Source organism: Mustela nivalis, assembly GCF_964662115.1.
Source record: "Mustela nivalis genome assembly, chromosome: 6".
NCBI lineage: Eukaryota > Metazoa > Chordata > Mammalia > Carnivora > Mustelidae > Mustela > Mustela nivalis.
This window is the reverse complement of record NC_139025.1, coordinates 155649043-155670481: the sequence shown is the minus strand read 5'-3', so window position 1 is coordinate 155670481 and position 21439 is coordinate 155649043. Positions and strand designations below refer to the sequence as shown.

Here is a 21439-nt window from a genome sequence, read left to right as displayed (position 1 = left end):
GGGGTCCGCGACCATGGCGGGACCTGGTTCCCTGGGCCCTGCCGCTGCTGGCACCACCCTCCCCCCCCCCCCCCCAGGTCATCTTCGAGGCTAGCAGGAGCATAAGCCCTTCCAGATTCGCGCTGTGGTGCTCTGCCCGCCCCATCTGTGGACCAGGGTCTCCCTGCTGCACACAGTGGGATTCCTCCCCCCCCCCCCCCCCCCCCGTCCCCCACAGGTCAGCAGTGATGTCGGGGGCATGTGCGCTGTGACGAGTTTCAGGGGTGAGTGGCCACGTGTCCAGGTCTCCCAAGAGTGGGCAGCGGCCTCTCCTGTGGTGCGGGGGGTGGGGGGTGGACCTTCAGAACCACTAAGTTGGACCCGGCTAGAGGGCCTACCTAGTGGGCCCAGCGATATGCACGTTGAGAGTGGGGGTTGGCACTAGAGCTGGGCCCTGCCTGGGAGGCTGCAGGCACAGGTGTCCCACCCACCTGGGCTGTGGCCTGCCCTGCCCCACAGCAGAAACGGGCCTAGGAGTGTTATCAGTAAACTGCAGGCTCCCCGCTCCAGCCTAGCCTTGAATACTGTCTGGGAGGGGAAGCCACCGCTCTCTGCTAGGATCCCCTGGTTTTGTTTGGGGTCCTGTGGCTGAGGCAGGCTCCATTCCCTCTTCCGGGTCTGCGGGAGAGTGATGTGACTTTGAACATCCAAGCAAAATTCAAGCAAACTTCTTCTGCTTAGGGAGACGTCCCCGTCCGTCAGGCTGCTCGAGAACAGAGCTCTAGGTCTAGCTGCAGGTCAGGAAGCAAGTTTCCGTAGCCGCCCTCAGAAGCTGCCGAGCTTTCACCTGAGCTCGTCCGCAGGACCTTGTCATGGCCACCTGCTTCCCACCTCTCCGGCTTCTCTGAGATCAGATGGGATGTAATAGAGGCTTGTGGCACTGTGGGTCTCCGACCCGGTGCTTCTAGGGGTCCCTGGGTCTGGGCTACACTGCAGACCCATGCCCTTCTGGGGTGTCGCCGAAGAGTCAGCGTTTGCAAAGCTGCTCTGGTGATTCCAGGAACAGCCAGGGCTGAGAGCCGCTGCCTAGCGCCCGTGCCCACCAGCTTCAGTGCTCCAGATCAGGGACACCGGCATGACAGCCATCCAGGGTGGCCACGGCCTCTGGATGCAGAATAGGGCGATGAACTTGGAAGCCATGAGACGTGGGTTCACATCCCCACAGGGTTACTCCTGGCTGTTTGACCTTGGGGAGGTGACTAGCCTTTCTGAGCCTTACATTTCTGGAATTTCATGGGGTTAATGGTAGTAGTGTCTGTTTCCTGACTGTGAGAAGGGCCCAGCCGGCTCCAGACACTGGGGTACTTTTTGTCTTTCTGCTTTCGTCTGAGTTAAAGCAGCTGGCAGAGATCTCTCCTGTGTGACATCTACCCAGGCTCTTCTTAACTAGGCCCAACCCTGGCCTCTAAAGGCTGGAACAGACACTGACGTGATTTCCAGCAGCTCACGGCCGCATCCCTGAGATGACCCACCACCACCCCCAACCCCGGAAGTGCCCGCATGAGTAACTCATGGCTGCTGCGACTTGTTACGGTCTATTCCGCCCGACACCTGAAGCTGGGGCCTCCGTCTCCAGCGTCTGTGAGAGGGTGGAATCCGCCGTCAGCGCCAGCCAGCAGACCCAGCTGGTGTGCCTGTGTCTACACTGGCTCCTTGCGAGGGCCTGCCCCTCCCCAGCCGCCCCACCCCACCCCCACATCCTTTCTTGGGAGCATCAAGTTACTTCTGGACACCTAGAAGCAGACTCTTCTCCGCTGCGATATTAAACCCGTCGTCCTCTAATGAACATGACGGGGTGAGGAGGGCAGGAAGAACCTTGTGGAGGAAGGCATGCACCGGGCACCAGCCATGCACCAGAAGCGATGCTGCCGTCTTGGGCCAAGGGGAAGGGAGGTTGTGCTGCAGCGACGGCAGAGCCAAGGCGGAAAGCACAGGACCAGGGTGGAGGGAGGCTCTGAACTGTGAGGAAAGTGTCTGCTTTCCCTCTGTGGAAAGCAGGTCCGCGGCGGCTGGGTCCCGCACATCTCCCAGCTGCACGGCTCCAACAGCACTCCCTGCTCTGTGTCTCTGTGCCACACAGTCTCATAATTCTCCCAGTATTTCCAGCCGTTTTCTCCTATTTGTTAAGGAGGTTGGTGACCTGCAGTGTTACTACTGTCGCTGTGCTGTCTAGGGGCCCCAGGAGCAGCACCTGTGGAAGACCATGAACTTGCTGAGAAAAGCCGGGTATGTTCCCACTGCCCCCTCCACGCCCGCCACCAGCTGCCCTGTCCTCTCCCCCGCAAGACACACCAGGGTTGAAATTAGGCCACTTAATACCCCGACGGGGGCCTCGAAGTGTCCACACGAAAGGGAAGAGTCACCTGTGTCTCACTTTAAATCAAATCTAGAAAAGATTAAGCTTAGTGAGGAAGGTACGTCAAACGCCAAAATGGGCCAAAAGCTGCCCTTTCCCACCCGTTAGCCAAGGTGGGGATACAGGGAAAAGTTCTCCAAGGGAATTAAAGGACCATGCCTGCCACGGCAGGACCGACAACGGGAAAGAGCTGTATTGCTGATCCGGAGAAAGTCCGCGCGGCCTGGACGGAAGGTCCGACAGCCACAGCACCCACTTCCGCCAGAGCCCAGCCCAGAGCCAGGCCCCTGCGTGCTTCGGGTCCATGAAGGCAGGGGCAGGGCTGGAGCTGGCGGAGATGGTCTGTGAGGTGTGAGGGGGGACACCGCCTCCAGAATGGAGAAGTGCCCGGTGAGGGCGCGCGTTCCCAGGCAGATCCCCTGCGATCGGGAAGGCGGCTCCCTGAGCAGCACAGCTTGTCAGCGCGGCCAAACCAGCCTTCCACGGAAGACGCCACCGGCTCGCCCCGCAGCCGCAGAGGGGAAGTCAGCATCCGACTTCACGGCTTCACAGGGCCAGGTGGACTCATTCAGAGGCTCGGGCTGCTGCTTGCTCGAAGGTGACCCGATGCTTGCGAACCACGTGGGACATCCCTGGGCCGCCAGGAGCCGCACTCCATCCGCTCCGGCCATGCTCTGTCAGTGGCCAAAGCCTGATGACGGCACGTGTGTTCACGGCACGGTCCATTGGCTCTTTTAAGTCCGCTGCTGAGGCCGGCCGCTCAGGAGAAAGGTCCCTGGGAAGGTGCGAGCGCTCGCTGACACCGCACCGGCTCCCCCAGGAGCTGTGATGGAGATGGGCAAGACTCGGGTTGTCCACACCTGTGGACGGTCCGCGGCCTGTGGATGGAGTCATCTCAACTTCCAAGTCTTGTTCTTTAAGAAATACACTTTGCAAGGCTATGGCTGCTCTGGACAGGGATTCATCTGAGGATCCGGGCACAGGAAGTGGAAAGCCTTCTGGAAAGGGTTCACATCCCAGATGCCATTAAGAACAAACACGATCGGGGCACCTGGGTGGCTCAGTTGGTTGAGCGACTGCCTTCGGCTTGGGTCATGATCCCGGGGTCCTGGGATCAAGCCCCACATCGGGCTCCCTGCTCAGTGGGGAGCCTGCTCCTCCCTCTCCCTTTGCTGCTCTGCCTGCTTGTGCTCTCTCAGTATCTCTGTCAAATAAATAAAATCTTAAAAAAAAAAATCCACAATCTGTGGGAAAAAGACAAAACAACAAACAGGAGTTTGGAAGCCGTGGGTTCCAGCCCTCGTGGACGACTTTGAGGGGTTTCAGACTGAGGGGAGGATGTCACCGCAGATGTGGGAAAGCAAAGGCCAGAATCAGAAGAACTGCCAAAATCCCATGATGATGCTTGAATGGACAAATTGCTGCTTCTGGACGAACCGAGAAACTGGATTCTTGAGATGGAATCTACTCCTGGGGGACATGCTGTGAAGACTGTTGGGAGGACACGAAGGGTCTAGAATATTCCATAAGCTAAGCTGGGGAGGCAGTAGGATTTCAGAGGCCTGATTCATCTTGAGAGAAGTTTAGACAGCATCACCCCCTACAGAGAAATCCTTCATGAAAGGAAGAGTCGCTTCATGCATCCGACGTTGTCATCGTCTACTTTAAGAAGCTGCCCGTGGCCCCTGTCTAATGCAGCCGGTTAAGCATCTGACTCTCGGTTTTAGCTCAGGGTCATGAGATCGAGCCCCGATCCAGCCCCACGTGGGGCTCTGCGGTCAGCGGGGAGTGGGCTTGAGATTCTCTCCTCCTTCCTCAGCCCCTCCCCCTCAAAGAAATAAATTCAATCTTGAGAAAGAACTTGCTCCAGCCCCCAACCCCCACCTTCAGGACCACCACCCAGATCAGTCAGCAGCCCTCCACTCCGAGGCAAGACCTTCTGCCAGCTCAGAAGATGGTTGGAGTATCTTTTAGCAACAAAGCCTTTTTGCAGTATGTACATTGTATCCTTTGCACTTAAGGCTGTGGCACAGCTGGTCTGCTAAGGTATAGTGTGAACCCAACGCAGCAGCAGGAGCCTCACACTAGGGCCGCGCTCCACTGCGCTGTCTGGAGCCAGGGCCGCAGCTTCTCCCACTCGTGCCTGCAGCCTGCTGGGTTCCAGGTGGGCGGGGGGTCTACTTCCCAGACCTGTTACACGTTTACAGTCCATAACTGTATTGCTGCATGATCTCAGAAAAATCACGCTCATTAATACAGGCTTTCTGCACACGTTGTCTTCTATTTTTGCTTAGTCCAGAACATTTCCGGAGCCCCTGCTGCGCTCAGCTTTGATCTGCAGACACTTCGCTCTTCTGAGGCATTGCCAAATTCTCAATGCTTAGATTCAGAAAAGAATCGTGAAGTTTTACGCACCGTGTTCAAACATTGCAGTGGGCTCACATAAGGTAAATAACAGTTACTGTGAAAATGTTACAAATGGGGCACCTGGGTGGCTCAGTCAGTTAAGTGTCTGCATTCAGCTCAGGTCATGATCCCAGGTCCTGGGATGGAGTCCCGCATCGGGCTCCCTGCTCAGTGGGGAGTCTGCTTTTTTCTCTCCTTCTCCCCCTGTTTGTGTTCCCTTTCTTGCGGTCTGTCAAATAAAATTTAAAAAAAAAAAAAAAAAAAAAAAAAAGTTGCAAATATTTTCATCTCATCATATACTTGGTATCGGTTTTTTTTAACAGCTTTGTTGAGGTAGCACTGACATACAACACGTTGCCCATGTTTAAAGTGTACCATTTTGGGTGCCGGGGGGCTCAGTTGGTTGGGCAACTGCCTTCAGCTCAGGTCATGATCCTAGAGTCTGGGACCAAGTCCCACATCAGGATCCCGGCTCCACGGGGAGTCTGCTTCTCTCTCTGACCTCCCCTCTCATGCTCTCTCTCTCTCAATAAATTAAAAAAAAATTTTTAAGTGTACCTTTTTGGAATGAAAGCTGGTAAAGCCACTCTGGAAAACAGGATGGAATTTCCTCAAAAAGTTTAAAATAGAGCTCCCGTATGACCCTGCAATCACACTACTGGGTATTTACCCTAAAGATACAAATGTAGGGATCCAAAGGGGCACGTGCACCCGAATGTTTATAGCAGCAACATCAAAGGAGCCGAACTGTGGAAGAGTAGATGTCCATCGACAGATGAATGGATAAAGAAGTGTATACCCGCGTGACCACCACCCGGATCCAGAGAGAGGATGTTTCCTTCATCCCAGAAAGTCTCCTCTGTATGCTGAGCTCTGGCCCCACAGGACGGCTGTGCCCTCTGCGGCACCCCATGCGGCCATGACGTTCACGTTCCCCCCGCGCAGCTGCCATTACATCCGTGTGCGCGCTCACAGCAGCGTGTGCGAGTCCCTGCAGCCTCCCAGCGTGCCAACACCGGTGTCACCAGCCTGGTCGACTGTCATTCCTGGTGACTGTCGTCCTAGTGGAAGGCTTCCGTCGGCTTCCCTGAGAACCCAGCATGCTGGGCATCTGTACCCACTGTCGAATGCCAGCTGGGAGATGTCAAGGACCCAAGGCGTCATGGGGGGGGTCCCCTAAAGATCCCCCGTCCCCCATGGGGTGGGCGGGGAAATGTACACCTGTCGTCCTTTCCCAAACCCTCTTGCCACCACCTGTGGGCTGGCGATGGAAGGACTGGGGAAGCTGACCTTGTGTATTTGGGACCCAAATTCAGAAACCATGGGGAGATGCGGCCTGCGTTGAGCCATCACGTGAGGCTCCTGGGCAGTGCGTGGACCAGATGGGTTCTGACTTCCCTGTGCCGGTGGGGAGAGGCCTAAGGAGCAGCTCCACCCGGCAGCCCAGTGCAGTGAAGCGTGTCCTACCGAACATGGTTATGCGACTGCCCAGCGCCGGTCTTCTTTCCCAGGAGCCCTCCAGAGAGCAGTCTCTCCCTGGGAGGGGCTGAGTGCCCCCGGCAGAGCCCGCCTCCCCTCCTGGAGGCCAGGGATGAGGGCATGACCTGGAATTGGCCACCAGATGCTCCTTTCTAAGACACCAGGTCCCACGAGAGTGACCCAGGTGGAAGAAGGCCTCCAGGCAGCTGTAGTGGGGCTGGCACGGCTCCCGGGCGCTTGGCCTGTTTCTTGCTCCTGGCTTCATGGCCCCCAGAGCACCTGGAGGGACGCAGCCCATAAAGCTGGTGTCTGGCCTCCTGCCAGTTCTGCAGGTCCTCCCACCGCCTTCAGGTAGGTGGTCCCGGGTCTGAATGCAGCTAACGGAAAGCAAGGGGAGGGTTCGGATGCCAGGCCCCAGGAGCCCTCCTGCACCAGGGGAGACCCTACCTGCGACTGCATGTGGGCAGGTGACCCGGGAAACCGTGTGCTGTGCAGTAGAGCCGCCTTCTGCCTCCGAGTCTGACCCGGCAGGAAGAGCTATCCTAGTTCTCGGGTTTTCCCAGGGCATCAGCCAAGTATGCCCTAGCTCACAGAGCTGGCCAGAGCCAGTTTCTGGTGCCCACTGCCAAAAATGCTCAGCAACGAGACCTATCGGGGAACTCGACACCTACCTCAAGAAGGCATGCGCAAAAATGCCAACAACCGCCATTTCTGGATGATGAAATTCTGTGTAACTTTTATTTTCTTACTCTGCTTTTCTTTGTGTGTATCTCTCTTTTTTTTGCATGAGCATTTATATAAAATACACTTAGGGAAAAGTCATTAAAAATAAGCAGGTTTAGGGGAGCCTGGGTGGCTCAGTGGGTTAAGCCTCTGCCTTTGGCTCAGGTCATGATCCCAGGGTCCTGGGATCGATCCCCGCATTGGGCTCTCTGCTCAGCCAGGAGCCTGCTTCTGCCTTTCTCTGTCTACCTGCCTCTCAGCCTACTTCTGATCTCTGTCAAATAAATAAAATCTTAAAAAAAAAAAAACCAAAAAACACAGGTTTGGATCCTCTGAGACCGGGCCAGGGCAACACCAGTGTCCACCCAGAAGGCTACAGGGTTTGCAGAGGTGCAGACGTCGGGCCCCTCGAAAGTTCTCAGAGCCATGGCGTCCAGCCCAGCAGCCTCCCCAGCTGTCCCCCCCCTTGTCAGGACCTTCCCCGAAGTCCTGTTTGCCTCACAGAGCGGGGCCGGGAGCTGAGCACGGGAAGAGAGACTGGAATGCCATCCAGTGAGGTGTCTCTGGGCCTGGGGTCAGCAAGCCCGCAGGCCCTGGGAGGGCCACACAGGCAGTGAGGACAGGGCCCCAGAACACCAGCACGTACTCCTCCCAATTCTCTGACCCTCCCAGGGATGTGGGCTGGCAAGGGAAGGCCCTCGAGGCACTGGATCGGCCCTAGGAGGCCTCCGTATCTTTGCGTAGTTTGCGTGAACACGCTGTCAGGAGGACCGGACGTTGGCTTTGGGCTGGTCCCCGCAGGAGACCTAGCTCACCAGCTGGAGGGAAGCACCGCGGCCGGCCCCTCCTTGCCGAGCTTCACGCCTGCCCAGCAGCGCGGGCACGATCACCCTCAGTTCCCCAGTGAGGAGACAGACCCCCGGCTTACCCCGGCTCACAGACTGCGAAGATGGGGACCCTGCCCGGACCCCAGCCCCATCCGAAGGATTCCAGCGCCCTCCGCGTTCTTCCCAGTCCGGTACACCTGCTGTGGCCGAGGTCGGAGAAGCGCCGGTACCGGTACAGCCGAACCCTCACGTGACCAGCGCGAGCGCTGGACGTGGAAAATCTCTTCAGCTCCCACAAAGTCTTGGCCTCTTTCTTGTCTTTTATGAGGAGGCTGGTTAGCTACAGGGCAAACATTTTCCTCAGTTTCTGCAAAAATCGAATAATCCACCTACACACCCTCCCAATTTGGGGATGAGGAAATGAAGACCGGAGTGGCCCCAGCTTGTCCAGGGTCACACGGCGTCTTCGTCCTGAGCTACCCTTGCTCCCAGACGAGCCCCGTACCACAGCCAACAGAACGCCCTGACCACTGTCCTCTGCTCTCATTCTACTCTGTTGTATTTTACATTCCAGGACAGTTAACGTAATTATATTAGTCTCACCCAGTGCTCACAGCGAGTGTAGGCTCAGGGATCGGAAAAATAAACTTCTTGCTACGCTATAACGTCCCCACCAGAAACACACCAACCCCAAGTACAGGGCTCATCCAATCCCCACAAAGTGAACACTCCCAAGTAACCCCAGTTGGGGGTTGGAGCAGCCCCCACGGCCCCCCAGCACGGCACTCCCCTGCCCAGGGAGCCGCCCCGACTTCAAGCACATGGAGTCGCGGTCCCTCTTTGTGAACGTGGTCTGAGTGAGTCCGGTAACACGTGAACGTGGTCTGAGTGAGTCCCGTAACACGTGTCCTTCTGTACTCGCTGCTTTTGCTCGGTGTGAGCTTGGTGAGAATTACCCGTTTCTATCTGACAGTAACTCGCCCTCTCTCCGCCACTGGGTGCCCCGCGGGGTGCGTCTGTCTCCCATTCTGCTCGCGTGCGCATTCAGGGTGTTTCGGGTTTGGGGCTAGTGTGGCCACGGATCGTGCGTGTCTCTGGGCCACGTGTGTCCACGTCTGTAGGTCCGGCCCTAGGGGTGGGATCTCCTCGTGGGCATGGGTGGCGCTGCTTCGCCCCCTCCCGGTCCCTTCACCCCATGAAAACCACAGCTTGGTGCGTGGAGACGTCCCTGTGGGGCGTGTGCAGAATGGGCCAAGGGCCGCAGCGGGCACAGACGCGCTCCTGCGGAGCACTGCCCCCACCCCCGCTGCCCCCGGCTCCCGCGTGTCTACAGAGAAGGGCTCCCCGAAGAACCCTCCAGATAATCCTTAACAGATAAACAGAGGCCCCACCTGCAGGTCGGGCCCTGGCTCTGTCCAGGCTGCCGCTTGGTGATAACCTGCTGGGCCTGCGCGGCCTCTGGGGGGTTGGAACGCCCTCCCTGCCTTTGCACAGCGTCCCCCTTGCCCCTGTGTTCCCCAGGCCCCGCGCATTGCCCGCTACAGGGAAGGTGCTCGGTGAGTATTTGTGGGATTGAATTTAGCTTTCTAAAATGCAAACACACTGGACATGGTCAGCAGCCCCTTGTCTGTCCCCATGTCTGTCCCCATGACTGCTGCGCTCAGGGCCCTTCCCCCGTCTCCTGACTCTGTGTCCGTGGTCACATCTCCCCTCCTGTGGGCCCTGCTGCCTCCCTCTTATAGGGACCCCTGTGACCACATTGAGACCCCCGATAATCCAGGATAGGCTCCCATCCTGAGGTCCTTAACTTGAGCACAACGGCCAGGTCCCTTCTGGCGTGGATATTAACATATCCGCAGGTTGTGTTAGGACATGGTGGCCGTAATCCTGCCCCAAACCCAGGAACTGCCTGGTGGGTCCACACACACGCTCTCCTCTCCCGGCCCACATGCCCCCGGGTTCTCTGAGCAGCACCTCTCTATTCCCACAAACTGGTTCCTGGAATTCTCAGACTCAGTGCCCCCGACCCCCTGAAGAGCCCCCTTCACCAGGGAGCCCCGGAGCTGTGTGCGTGGATAATGGCTCAGACAGGTGGCACTTATGGGCTCAAAGTCTGGCTCTGTCCTGTGCTGTGTGACCCCAGGCCAGGGTCCTCAGGTGTAAAATTATAATAACACAGTTTTTTTCAGGTTGTATAAGGCCTAAACAAGAGAATGTGCATAAAGTGCTGTAGCATAGAGTGTGGTAAAGAACAACTTGATTCAAACAGTGGTCTCATTTCCATGGTTACTGATGCCCAAGGCCCCCTTCCCAGCCAGGCTGGACTCTATGCCGTCAGACCTGTGTTCCTCATCCCCGTGCCAAGTGACCAGTCCTTGGAGACACCGGGAAAAGCAGAGGAGCCCCAGACTGAGCAGAGGGGCCGGCGTAGCTGTGCATGGCAGGGAGCAAGTCTCCATGGAATGTACCGGAAGAAGCGGGAGCATATAGGGGTATCTGGGAAGGCTTCCCAGAGGAGGTGAATGTGGGAAGCCTGGAGTGAGGGGAGGCAGCCCTCCCCGCATTGTGCCCCTCCGTCACCTCTCCAGCCTCCCATGGCCCTGCGGCGTGAATGCCCGCTCGGAACAGGGGTAAGCCCAAGGGAAGGCAGTTACAGATGCTGAGAAGGCCCCTGGGGGTAACTCGCTCCTCTCTGACCCGGGTCCTCAGAAAGGGCTGATGGAAGCCGATCCTGAGCCCCCAGCTTCCCCCTGGGGCTCCACTCAGTCTTCTTGGGGGTTGGGGGCTCAGAGTCTGACTGTTCTGCCCCAGGGAGAATTCCATAAAGGCTGGATCTCCTGAAGTCCTCCATAGCAAAAACGGTCTCTTGGGGTGATCAGATTCTTATTTGGGGGAGGGAAGCTTTTCAGACTCCTGGCAACGCGTTTAGCTGGGGCTGTACCTGCCCTGAGCTCCATTCAGGAGGCTCCCTGAGCACGACAGACACTCCCCTCCCGCCCCCCATCAGGGAGCCTCCCCGGAGTTCCCACCACGTTCAGCAAGCCGTCCCTGTGAGCTCGGGTGCATCGGGACGTGGCTCTAATCAGAGGGCCGAAAGCCGTCAGTGGAAGGGCCAGGAAGGAAGCCCGAGTAGGGGTCTCACCTGGCAGCGCCTTCCGTGAGCCAATCTGGGCTGGGTGTGATGGCCCCTGAGCCGTCTCCGAGTGAGCTCCAGCAACTTACTTCACCAGGAGCACCTGGGGTGGGGCTTTCTACCACTTCTGGACCGCCAGCGTGTGCAGCAGCACGTTGAAGCCCGCGGACCCACGACCGAACCTGAGAGCTCGTGCAAGCTCTGTGCCCGGCCCCGGGTGAGCTTCCCGCAGTGACCCCACGGGAGATGGCGCTGGGAGCTGTCTCCCGGGCTCCCCACCTGTAACAAGGCATTCCCACATGTCCTTGGCTTGCGTTCCATGTCCATGTGTCTCACACCGAGGGCAACCACCTCCCGAGCTATCCTAGCCCTGCAGGGCCAGGCCCGGCTGGGAGGTCAGACCACCCGGGTTCTGGCCTCAAGTCCGTGACAGTTCGCTATGGGACCTCGGCACATCCTTGCCTCTCAGAGTATCCCCGTCTGCACAGCAGGGTTACACGGATGCCTCCTGGCAGGGCCATCCTGACACACACACAAGCCTCAGGCATGGACACATGGCACGGTTCTGGGCCCGTGGGACACCAGCGTGACCCCGCTCCCCTCTCCTGTGTTAGGGGGCCAGGCTGCCGGCCCCAGTAGGCCAGGATGCGGCCACTCACACCTAGGCACTGGCGCACCTCATTGCTTCCCAGCTGGTGCTCTCTGGACATCAAGGAGCAGGGGCTGGACAGGAAAAGGTCAGAACTCGAAAGGCCCCAGCCTGACTCTGCTAGAGACGCTCCTCTGTCACACCCTGCTGCCCGGCCTTGGAGGCTGGCCATTAAGTACAGCACAGTGTTCGAGCAAAGGACACCCGCTCCATGCCTGTGTGTTCAGTCCCAGCAGGGACCAGTGCTGGCTTCCCCCAGGGCCTCGGGCCCATCGCCTGGCTGCCCAGGCCACGTGCCAGGACTCCAAGGCCTTGGTGGGCCATCTGCTGGAGAGGCCACAGACAGAAGCCGGAGGGTCCCCAGACCCTGTCCCCTGCTCCCTGACGTTGGGGGTCTGCACTAGGACCTGGAGGGAGGGGGGTGTGCCCAGGGCCTTAACCCACGCGGCCCAGCTTGCGTCCTCTCTCTGGGCCTCAGTTCCCACAGGTGTATCACAGAGGCCAAGGTGCCCAGGCCTGGCACGCGCACACCTCGCCTGGGGCAAAGACTCACTAAATTTTCAGTCAGTGAAGCCCTTGGAGCTCCATGGGCCCAGCCGCGGGGAAGCCCCGAGACAGGTGTGCACATAAATGTTGCTTCATAAGTGGGGAAACTGAGGTTCTGGGCCACAAAGACCTCACCCAGGGTGGTACACGCTGGCGCCGAGGCCTGTGGACCCTTGTCTGGGGCTCCCTCCCCAGCCCCAGCCCTGCCCCAGTTCCAAAGGCAGCTGGCGTGGGCTGCGGCGGCGGGGACCTGAGCCACAAGCTGCACACCCCCACCCCCTCCAGAAGGACCTGCCTCTGTGCCAATCTGCAGCTTTCTCGGGACCCAGGGTAATAAAAACAACGAACACTGACTCCTGCTGAAAGTTCCCACGGCTCTCGGCGCCGTGAGACGGGTTATTAGGGCTCCATTTTTTCGGATGAGAAAATTGAAGCTGCAGAGAGGTCACATAAGGTCACACAGCTTGTGAGCAGCGGTGTCCTCCCGGGCTCCCCAGAAAACAGAGCCGGAGGCAACGCTTCTGCCCTGAGGCTTTGTTGGGGCTGCACTTCTTGCGGGGGGCGGGGTGGGGGGCAGTTAGGCGGAAAATAGTGGAAAGCAAGCTCAGGGAAACAGCTCTAGGTCTCAAGCCCGTGGAATCCCCAGGCGCCTCCCGTACTTGTCTGTCTCCACGGGAGGGAGCTGGTGCAGACAGTGTCTGGGAGCACAGGGTCCGCAGGGCGGCACGGGGTGGGGCCAGGGGTGGGGCAGAACAGGCCGGTCTGCTGGCAACCTCCCCACCCCCTCCCCCATGATGACTTGTTATCCCCGCCTTGGAGTACATCACTGTGGGGTCCTTGTTCCTAAAGCTGGCTTCTGCCCCTGGCCACCAAAAGTCCCCATTTTATAAATGAAGAAACAGACTCGGAGCGGGGTGACTTGTCCTGGGCTGGGTGGTAATCCTACACCAGGGCTCAGCCTCTGCCCCGAAAATCCCAGCCCTGTGGCCCCCGGTCTGGGCCTTCCAGGTGAAGGCAGAAGGGAAGGGGTCTCCTCTGCGGACGGGCAGGCCTCCGCTGATGCCCCCCTGCTCCTCGACCACCAGTCTCCTCCCTCAAAGGGCTCGTTCCCAGGCAGACCCCCGCCCCCACCCGGCCATGCACCCACTCGTCAGAACCCAACGCATCCCAGCTCGGGGAAGCTCTGCCCTGGTGAGTCTGTGAGGTCCTGGGAGAGGGGTCTGAACCTCAGGGACCCCCTGAACCCCTCTGATTCTGTCCGGAGCTGGAGGAAAAACGCAGCTCAGAGCAGAGGACCCAAAGCCCTCCTGACCACGGGACACAGGCACAGCCCTGGCCACAGGGCCCTTGGGTGCACAGGGGCCTGGCAACTGGGCCCTGGGCCCCGGGGGCCTGCTATGGGCCAGGGCAAGAAGGTAGTTCCTGGGGGTGGAGGTGGTTCTTGGAGATCCGGCAAGTGGGAGCTGCGGCCGTTCTCCTGAGCCCACAGCTAAGACCATGCAGCCCTAAGTCAGGGCCCCAGAGCGTAGCATGTCAATATTTAAATCACAAAAACGATGCCCTAGAAATACATACACATGGCATCAGAAAACAGCCCAGAGGAGTCGATGCTGAAAACAGACAGCAAGGCTCCCCTAGCCGGAGCTGCAGACGCGCCCGTGGGCTGTTCTGTTTCTTGACCGTTTCTGTTTGTACCCCTGTGTCTTGAGAGGGCTCCACGGGCTTAAAGCCTACGTCATCTCCTGCGGTCTTGGTTCATCAGCGGTGAGCGACACCCGGTAGGACGACTTAGCTCCCCCGGCCTCCTGCCCGTGCTCGGGCACTGTGCTCCAATCGCCGGCTCTGTGATCTTCTCCGAGAGCTCTGAGCAGCACCCTTATGCCCCCAGCCGCGCTCCAGCCGCGTCCACGGAACCCGGGAGTCCTCCGCGTCGCTGCGGGGTCTGAAGCCCCCCACTCACTCGTGCGAGGCTCTGGGCAGCCGCTCCCTGACGCTGGCGTGCTTCAAAGGAAGATCATGTATACCCTTCAGCGAAAATTAAACTAGATTTCCCTGGCTTTTTCTATAGCAGATTCCAAAAGTGTCCCCTGACCGAACGGAATATGTAGAATGGACATTTTTTGGAAATTTCCTGGGAATTTCAGCCTGCCTTGGGAAACACGTGTGTGGAACCAGTCCTGCTGTTGGTGACATCACTGACAGAAAGGCTTAGGATGGAACCAGCATCAGGCTCTAGATTTTAAAAGTGGGTCAAAGTCAAGAGGAATATTTAAGGGTGTAGGAGGCCAGAGGTGTGCAGACCTGGCAGCCTGCGATGGTCTGGAATGAAACAGAGTTGGCCTCGGTCCTCCAGGCAGGGGATCCGTAGGGACATGCAGACTTGATTTTCTCCCAGCTGTTCACAGCGTTGCCACATTCACATTTGTGCCAGGATTTGTCTTTGCAGGTTGTTTTCTTGGCACTCCAAACCGCCTGTCCTGCCGCTCTGTGTCCGCCCTGACCAGATGGCAGTTCTCTGGGTGCGGCCACTGAGTCAGGAGCAGGCCTGTCCCAGGGACTGCCCCTTGTGCCGGGAGACATCCTCTTTCCTAAAGGAGCTACACAGTGGCCAGGGTCACACAGAAAACTCCGCCTTCCAGGAGCGCGCATTCTGGTGCACAGGTAGATGACAAAAACCAGAGCATCCCAGAATTTGGTGATGGTAAGGCGCACACAGAAAATCGGGCGCCTGGGTGGCTCAGTGGGTTAAGCTGCTGCCTTCAGCTCAGGTCATGATCTCAGGGTCCTGGGATCGAGTCCCGTGTCGGGCTCTCTGCTCAGCGGGGAGCCTGCTTCCTCCACTCTCTCTCTGCCTACTTGTGATCTCCCTCTGTCAAATAAATAAATAAAATCTTAAAAAAAAAAAAAAAAGAAAGAAACAGGAAGGGGGCGGGGCGTGCTGGGGGGAGGGAGGTTCCAGCCCCGTGCCTGGAAAAGGCGAGGACGTCTGGGCTGGGCTGAGGGATGTGAAGGAGAGATAGCCAATATTTGTGGACGGTGTGTTCCATGCAAAGGCCCTGAGGCAGTGGGAACGGCAAAGAGGCTGGTGTGGCTGGGGGCCCAGCGCTTGTAGGAGGTGCTGGGACTGTGGCTTTAATTCTGACAAGGGAAGCTTTCGGAAGGGTCTGGCACAAGAGCAATGCGCTCTCGGCGATAACCTAACCTGTGTGGCCACACCCCTGCGCAGGGCTCCAAGACGCCCCTCTGCTCCCTCAGGTCCAGGCCTGGGAAGGCCAGTCGTCCGCGGCTGGTGGGGGCAGGGGCTCCACCCGCAGCCGGCACACCCCGTCCCCGGGATCCCTTCCCGCGCCGCGTCCCTCCCCCCTCCCGCAGCCCCGCAGCCCCTCCCCCTCACTGCCCTTTCCCTCTCCTTTCCCAAACCCGCCTGATCTAATCTCCCGGAGAGGGAAGTGCCTTCTGCGCGCACATTCCCACGGTCGTGTTCCAGGTCAGTTGGGCAGGGCCGGTGGGGGGACCGTTGTCCTCCAGGCCCCGGAGCAGGGAAGGGGGCAGAGACCAGGCTATTCCTGCAAATGCAGTGGTGCCGCGAGGAAGCCCCGTTGGCTGCCTCTCCGAGCCGGGCACCTCCCCACCTTGTGGTTCACTCCTCCCCCACGACTCTCAGAAGTCCGCCACTCCAAACCCACCCGTCTGCGGCCACACTCAGGCTCCTGGGGCTAGGGTCCTTTCCTCAAGGTCGCTCAGCCCCAGAGCACAAGAACGGGGAGCTGAACCGTGGTCTGTTAACCCCAAAGCTCAGGGCTTTCCTCCTGCTGTGGTTGCTCACTGTCCAATCACCTTGGGGTCTGCTGAGGGCTAGAGCCCTGTCCCTAGAAAGATGGGGACAGGTGGGGACACACAGAGCCTGTGATTCCAGGAACTTCCCACACCCCCAGCTAGGAACACACCTGTCCCACCCACAAGCCCCTCTTACCGCTGGGCCTGGAGCATATTGGAGACACCCTACTTCCACTCAGCAAGCCCTCCCCACCCCGCCCCCCGCGCCCCGACGGAGCAGAGGGGGCCCTCCAGCTGCTGCAGCATGAGGAGGGAACTCCCAGCCCCCACACTCAGGCGGCGAACTGCAGCGTTCTCTCTCTGTACGCCTGTGAAAAGAATTGTAACCCTCTCCCCTTCTTCCTCCTAATGGCAGAACGTTCAGTCTGTCCCTGTCCCCAACACTGTCATTTCTCACTTTAAGCTTTAGAGTCCCACCCCGGCAGCACCACTGTGGGAGCTTGTCCTGGGGGGAAGCGCTGATGGTCCAGGCACCGCCACTCGCTGCGGCAAACAACCTCGACGGTCCTCCCAGGACAGGGGGCGGGAGAGCCGGACCTCTGGTGGCCGAGGAGCCCGGAGGGGCGGCCCTCCCCGGGGCCACGCAGGGCCCCGTACAGGAGCGCGGACGCTGCTGCAGATCACGCCGGCCACCGGTGTGTGAGAGGACGCAGCCCCCAGCCTCTCCCTCACCCCGTGTCCCCCTGCGTGGGCCTAGCTCAATCCCGCGGACATCCACACAGCTCAGCTCAACCAGGCTTGGCCGCTCCCCGTCCTTCCCTTCAGCCCTGAGCCCAGCACCGACCCTCTCTGCACGGCCTGTGCCCTTGGTCCTGGGGCCCAGCACAGGGGCCAGCAGCCTTTCGTGCCAGCCCCCAGCTCTGCCATCTCCCCAGGGGGGCCGCTGCTCTGAGGAGGGGGCCGCCCAGACCCTCCCATCTCTGGGGCCCCAGCACCATCTCCTCGGTGGCCCTCGGGGGCCTTGTCATCTCCACGTCAGAAATGGCCCAAGGAAGCCCTTCCCCGCACCCCTCCCCAGGGCAGCTCCCTTCCTAGGATCCCTGAAAATCTGGAGGAGAGGGGGAGGGGCAGGGTGTCCTGGCTAGGCCCGTGCACACCTCCTTCCAAACCTTTCTAGGCCCTCATCTTAGCCAAGAACTGGACATCGTTCTCCGACTCTGCTGCCGCGCGGCTGCGGGCTCCCCGACCCACCACTGCAGGTGAGGTCCCGTGGCACGCCCGAGCTCAGAAACAGGCCCCCCCACCGGTCACCGTCCCTGTCCCGGTGGCCAGTTTCAGACCTTTACCCACATGATTCAGTCAGTCCAGCGGAGGCCCAGGGAGGGACGCGGACCCACGCAAGGTCCCAGGGGAGGGGGCAGGAGTGAGGAGTCCGGCCTCAAAGCCAGGCTCTGGGGCCCCGTCCTGTGTACGGTGAACAGCGCCAGCAGGCAGCACCCCGAGGCCGGAGGCCGATGTCTGAGTTTTCCCGCAGACTGCCCAGCTCCTCCTCGTCCCGCTGCCCCCACCTGCCAGGAAGCATCCCAGCGACCCGGCGGACCCCACCGCCCCTTTCGGGGTCGCCACACGGGGATCGCCACCAACAGCTCCTGCGTGGAACTCTCACTCGTGTCCCCAGAACTCACGGCCACTCAGAGCCCTGGAATGCAGGACGGCCTTTGCGGACGGGCCCATGAGGATGACGTGGGATGGGGTCAGGCGGGCCCCAGTCCCGGGATGGCCGACCTCATGGCAAGGACAGGGTGAGGGGCATAGGCACAGACTGGGGTGCGGCACCTCCAAGCCTGGGCTGCCGAGGGCGCCAGCAGAGCGGGGAGAGGCCAGGGAAAGGCTCTGCTGGAGTCCTGGAGGGGGCGCGGTGCTGCTGCTGCCCGACCTCCCACGATGAAACGATGACCTTGTGCGTTTCAGGCCCCCCATTCTGTGGTGCTTTGCTCCAGCCTCCTTCAGGAACCTCTACACAGTGGGAGGGGGGCTTTGTGGGATCCAGAGGAAGCCCCCTGTTCTCCCTGCCCCGCGTCCAGCCGTCCTCCGCGCCCTGTGTGCCTTCCGCCCAAGGGGAGATCCGTGCTTGTATTTCGGTGCCCTGGATGCTCTCCGTCCTCGGTCCCTCTCCCATGTCTGCTTCGGGTCAGTTGCCTGTGACAACGACAGGACAGTCCTCAGGGCCGGAATGTCTCTCCTGCCCCGAGACTGGGCTTCTGGAGGACAGGAGTCAGGGACCCCCTCAGCGGGCCCTCGTCTGTCTGGGCAGGGCCCGGGCAGGGAGGTCAGCGGGGAGACAGCCAGCCGGGGCTGGTGGGGCAGACGGTGAGCTCGGCAAGGCTGCAGGCTGCGGGCCGTGGGGGCAGCAGCCGTGGGGGGTCTGGCGCACCTGGGGCCGGGATCCCCTTCTGGTCCAGCGCCGCCTGCAGGGCCAGGGAGGACGGCTGCGGGGGGGGGGGGGGGGGGCAGAAGCCCGGAGCCCAGGGGCCAGGCTTCCGGCAGATTTGCATCATAAAGAACACGGCTCCATTGAAATTCTCCTCGCCTCCAGCGAAACAAAACCGCGAAGAAAAGTGAAGTTTTCATCCTGAGCAACTTCACCACCAGGAGCAGGCGCGGTCTGAGCTTCTGAAAATAGAGAGGAAATGGGCCTCATGGGGCTGCCCCGGTCGCCGCCTCCCAGCCTGGGGCCCGCCCCCACTGCCCACTCAAGGGCAGCCTCCCGCCCCGTGGGACACCCGCCGCAGAGGCCACGCAGCTCTGGAGCTGGACGCGGCCACCCCGGAGGAGCCCAGCATGCCGGACAGTGCGGGGGCCCCGCAGGCCAGCGGGCCCGCCCCGGAAAGCTCGGCCGCCAGGTGAGCCCGCCGTCAGGCCGGTGTCCGTGCTCTGGGCGGGGGGCTCTGTTCTGGGGTCCTGGGGCAGCTCTGCTCTCTGAGCCTCAGCCTCCCCATCTGGGAAATGGAAAGAAGGGTCCGGACGGTCCGTGGAATGAGCGCTGGCTAGGATGGGAGTCCTTTGAGCTGTTCCTTAGGTTTCCCCGGGGTGTGAGCCAGGGGCTGCAGTGGAATGCGGGAAGGACCCCTCAGTCCTTCAGAACCTTCCCTATCTCCCCACGGGCCCTTGGCACATGGAGTCGATAAGAGGCGAGGACAGGGAGACCTCGGGCTGGCGGTGTGACCTTGCACGTCCCTGCCCCTCTCTGGGCTGCGGCCTCCCCGAAGCCCCGGCGCTGTGTATTCTAACAACCCGCGATTCAGAGGAATCAGACATTGGCTGGCACCCACGCAGACCCAGGCCCTGTCCGCCCAAGGAGCGGGGGCTCCTGAGAAGAAGGGACCCAGTCCCGGCCACAGAGTGCTCAGCCAGGAGGCAGGAGAGGGCAGACATCTCCAGACGTTGTGCTCGGTGCCGGCCGGTGCAAAGACACGCAGAAAGTCGGGGACTTCAGGGATGGGAGAGGTCCGGGCGCCCACTGTGTAGGATCCGAGGGGGACGAAGGGGAGCTGCCAGGTCTGAGCTCCAGCACGCCCGGCTGCTATTCTAACGAGAGAGAGTAGGAGAACAGGACGAATGTTAACGAGCCTCAGAGACAGAGGCCCCTACAAGGGCTGGGCCCTGGGTCTCCAGGGAACCCTCCAGAAGTGGGGGGGTCCTTGCCCGCAAGGCCACAAGTGCACGAGGTCCGGCATCCCTCCCTGGACATAGGCCGTATCCCGAGGGTCAGTAGGCCCCTTGAGGTGGCTGGTGGAGCAGCCTCACCCAGGGGTAGCTTCTGGACGTCTCTGCACACGGGTCGTCCCGGCACCCGCCTCCACCCTGGGAGCAATGCGCTCATCGGCAGGCCTCAAAAGCTCACCCTTTGACAGGAAGCGCAGGCTCTGCTGCTTCTCTGGGTTCCCCATGCCCGCGGACAAGCAGTTGGGGTTGGGGGGGGTGTCAGGAGCCCAGGGTTTTCTGAGGTTCGCCGAGAAGGTCCATGGGGACAGGGGTGGCCAAGGGTCCTGTGCGCTCACTGGGGCCCAGCTGCTCTGGAGGGGCTGGGGAGCAGGGTCCACAGAGGCTGAGCCTGGTTTGTAGACACCGGGAAAGGGAGGCCATCAGACAGGGACAGAGCCCCCGTCGGGGAAAGAGGGCTAAACGCGCAGTTACAGGACCTGCCCCTCTGCCTTCTTGCTTAGAGGCTCTGGGTAAGTCGTCTGGCCTCTCTGAGCCTCAATCCCACCCTTCGAGCCCACGAAGACGGACCCTGACCCCCGCTGTCCTTGCGAAGAAGTCGGGCAGATCCCGTAGGCTGGAGAGGATGGCCTGGTTCCGGAAGCAGAAGGCCATCTCCCAGGCACAGGGGACGCCCTGGCAACGCGGGGAACTCTCTTAGTGGTTTGGGGGGATGCTGGTGGCAGGGGATCTTGGGTTCCCACCACGCTCTGCTCCGGACCTACTCTGACCCTGGGCAAGTCTGGCTGGCAGAGCCTCCGTTCCCCCGTCCGTCCAGTGATTGTGAGACCGCGAGACCGCGGGCCAGCTCTCCTCCAGTAGCCCGAGAGGGGACTTATCTGCCCACCCTGCTCTCGGGACTACAGAGGGGACGACTGGAGGTCAGAGGGGGGGAAGGAACTGAGAGCCAGAGGAGGGCTGGCGCACCAGCCAGACTGACGAGAATTCCCTTCTGTGCCAAGCTGATGGCAGGGCTGGCGCTGGGCAGGGTTGAAGGGAAGGAGCCAGACCCAGGCCGGCAGAGCTAGAAGCCGCGGGGCCGGAGCAGGGTCCCCTTGAGACCAAGGTGGGAGCCATGCCGGACGTCGGGAGCACCACTGGGTGTGTGCAGAGCCCCTGTTCGAGTCTCAGTCTGGTACAGAGAGCAGCTGTCCGAGGCTGAAGAAGCCCATCTTGGAGGAAGGCCTTCAAAGGAACCGGGGAAAGCAGCCATTCTGGGGCTGGGAGATCGTGGATGCCCAGGGGGCAGGCAAGGACTGAAGGTGTGGGTGAGGGCAAGTCAAGGGCCTCGTTAGACCGGTCAGAACGGGCCGGGCTACCTTCTAGGTCCGGACGGGCTGGTGTGGCCAGATGAGGGGTGGCCGCGGCCGGAGCAGCTGGCCCTGAGGAGCCCGGAGAGCACAGAAGCAGAGGAGAGCCCAGGCCGGGGGGAGAGGAAGCTGGCAGGGTGGGCTGGAGGCTGGAGGCCGGAGATGGGAGCCTGCAGGGCCGAGTCTGGTCCAGGGAAGGACAGTGAGCAGACCACACTCGCCCTGGGCTCCCAACTGCCCCTGCCGGCAGGGCCCACCCAAAGACTGGGTGCAGAGAGATGGCCCGCGGGAGCCCGGGACGTGAGGCAGGCAGGGCCCCAGCAAGCCTGGGGAAGGAGGCTGTTCTCCCTGACGGAGCTTCCCAAGGAGGACAAGGGGTGAGCTCCCCGTCTCTGCGCTGGGTAAGCCTAGGAGGAACAGTTAAAATGCAAA

General features: G+C 60.6%; 1 protein-coding gene and 2 long non-coding RNA genes across 4 annotated transcripts in view; all 3 read left to right on the top strand.

Moving 5' to 3' along the window:
* The first annotated feature begins 205 nt into the window (after positions 1-205).
* LOC309866214 lies at positions 206-7287 on the top strand. The gene is made up of 3 exons (XR_014312496.1): positions 206-2265; positions 4690-4842; positions 5355-7287. It is a non-coding gene; the product is annotated as an uncharacterized lncRNA (long non-coding RNA).
* Positions 7288-16439: 9152 nt separating this feature from the next.
* Positions 16440-17644, top strand: LOC309866570. The gene is made up of 3 exons (XR_014312748.1): positions 16440-16634; positions 17113-17194; positions 17614-17644. It is a non-coding gene; the product is annotated as an uncharacterized lncRNA (long non-coding RNA).
* An 830-nt stretch (positions 17645-18474) lies between these two features.
* Positions 18475-21439, top strand: part of ACSBG1 (acyl-CoA synthetase bubblegum family member 1) — a 40216-nt gene continuing 37251 nt past the window's right edge. Inside the window, exon 1 of one of the 2 annotated variants that reach the window (XM_082734397.1) lies at positions 18475-18838. In XM_082734397.1, coding sequence (XP_082590523.1) covers positions 18777-18838 — 62 coding nt within the window. In that variant the 5' untranslated portion in view covers positions 18475-18776. The remainder of the gene's footprint in view (positions 18839-21439) is intronic. The other variant, XM_082734398.1, reaches the window with a different exon arrangement.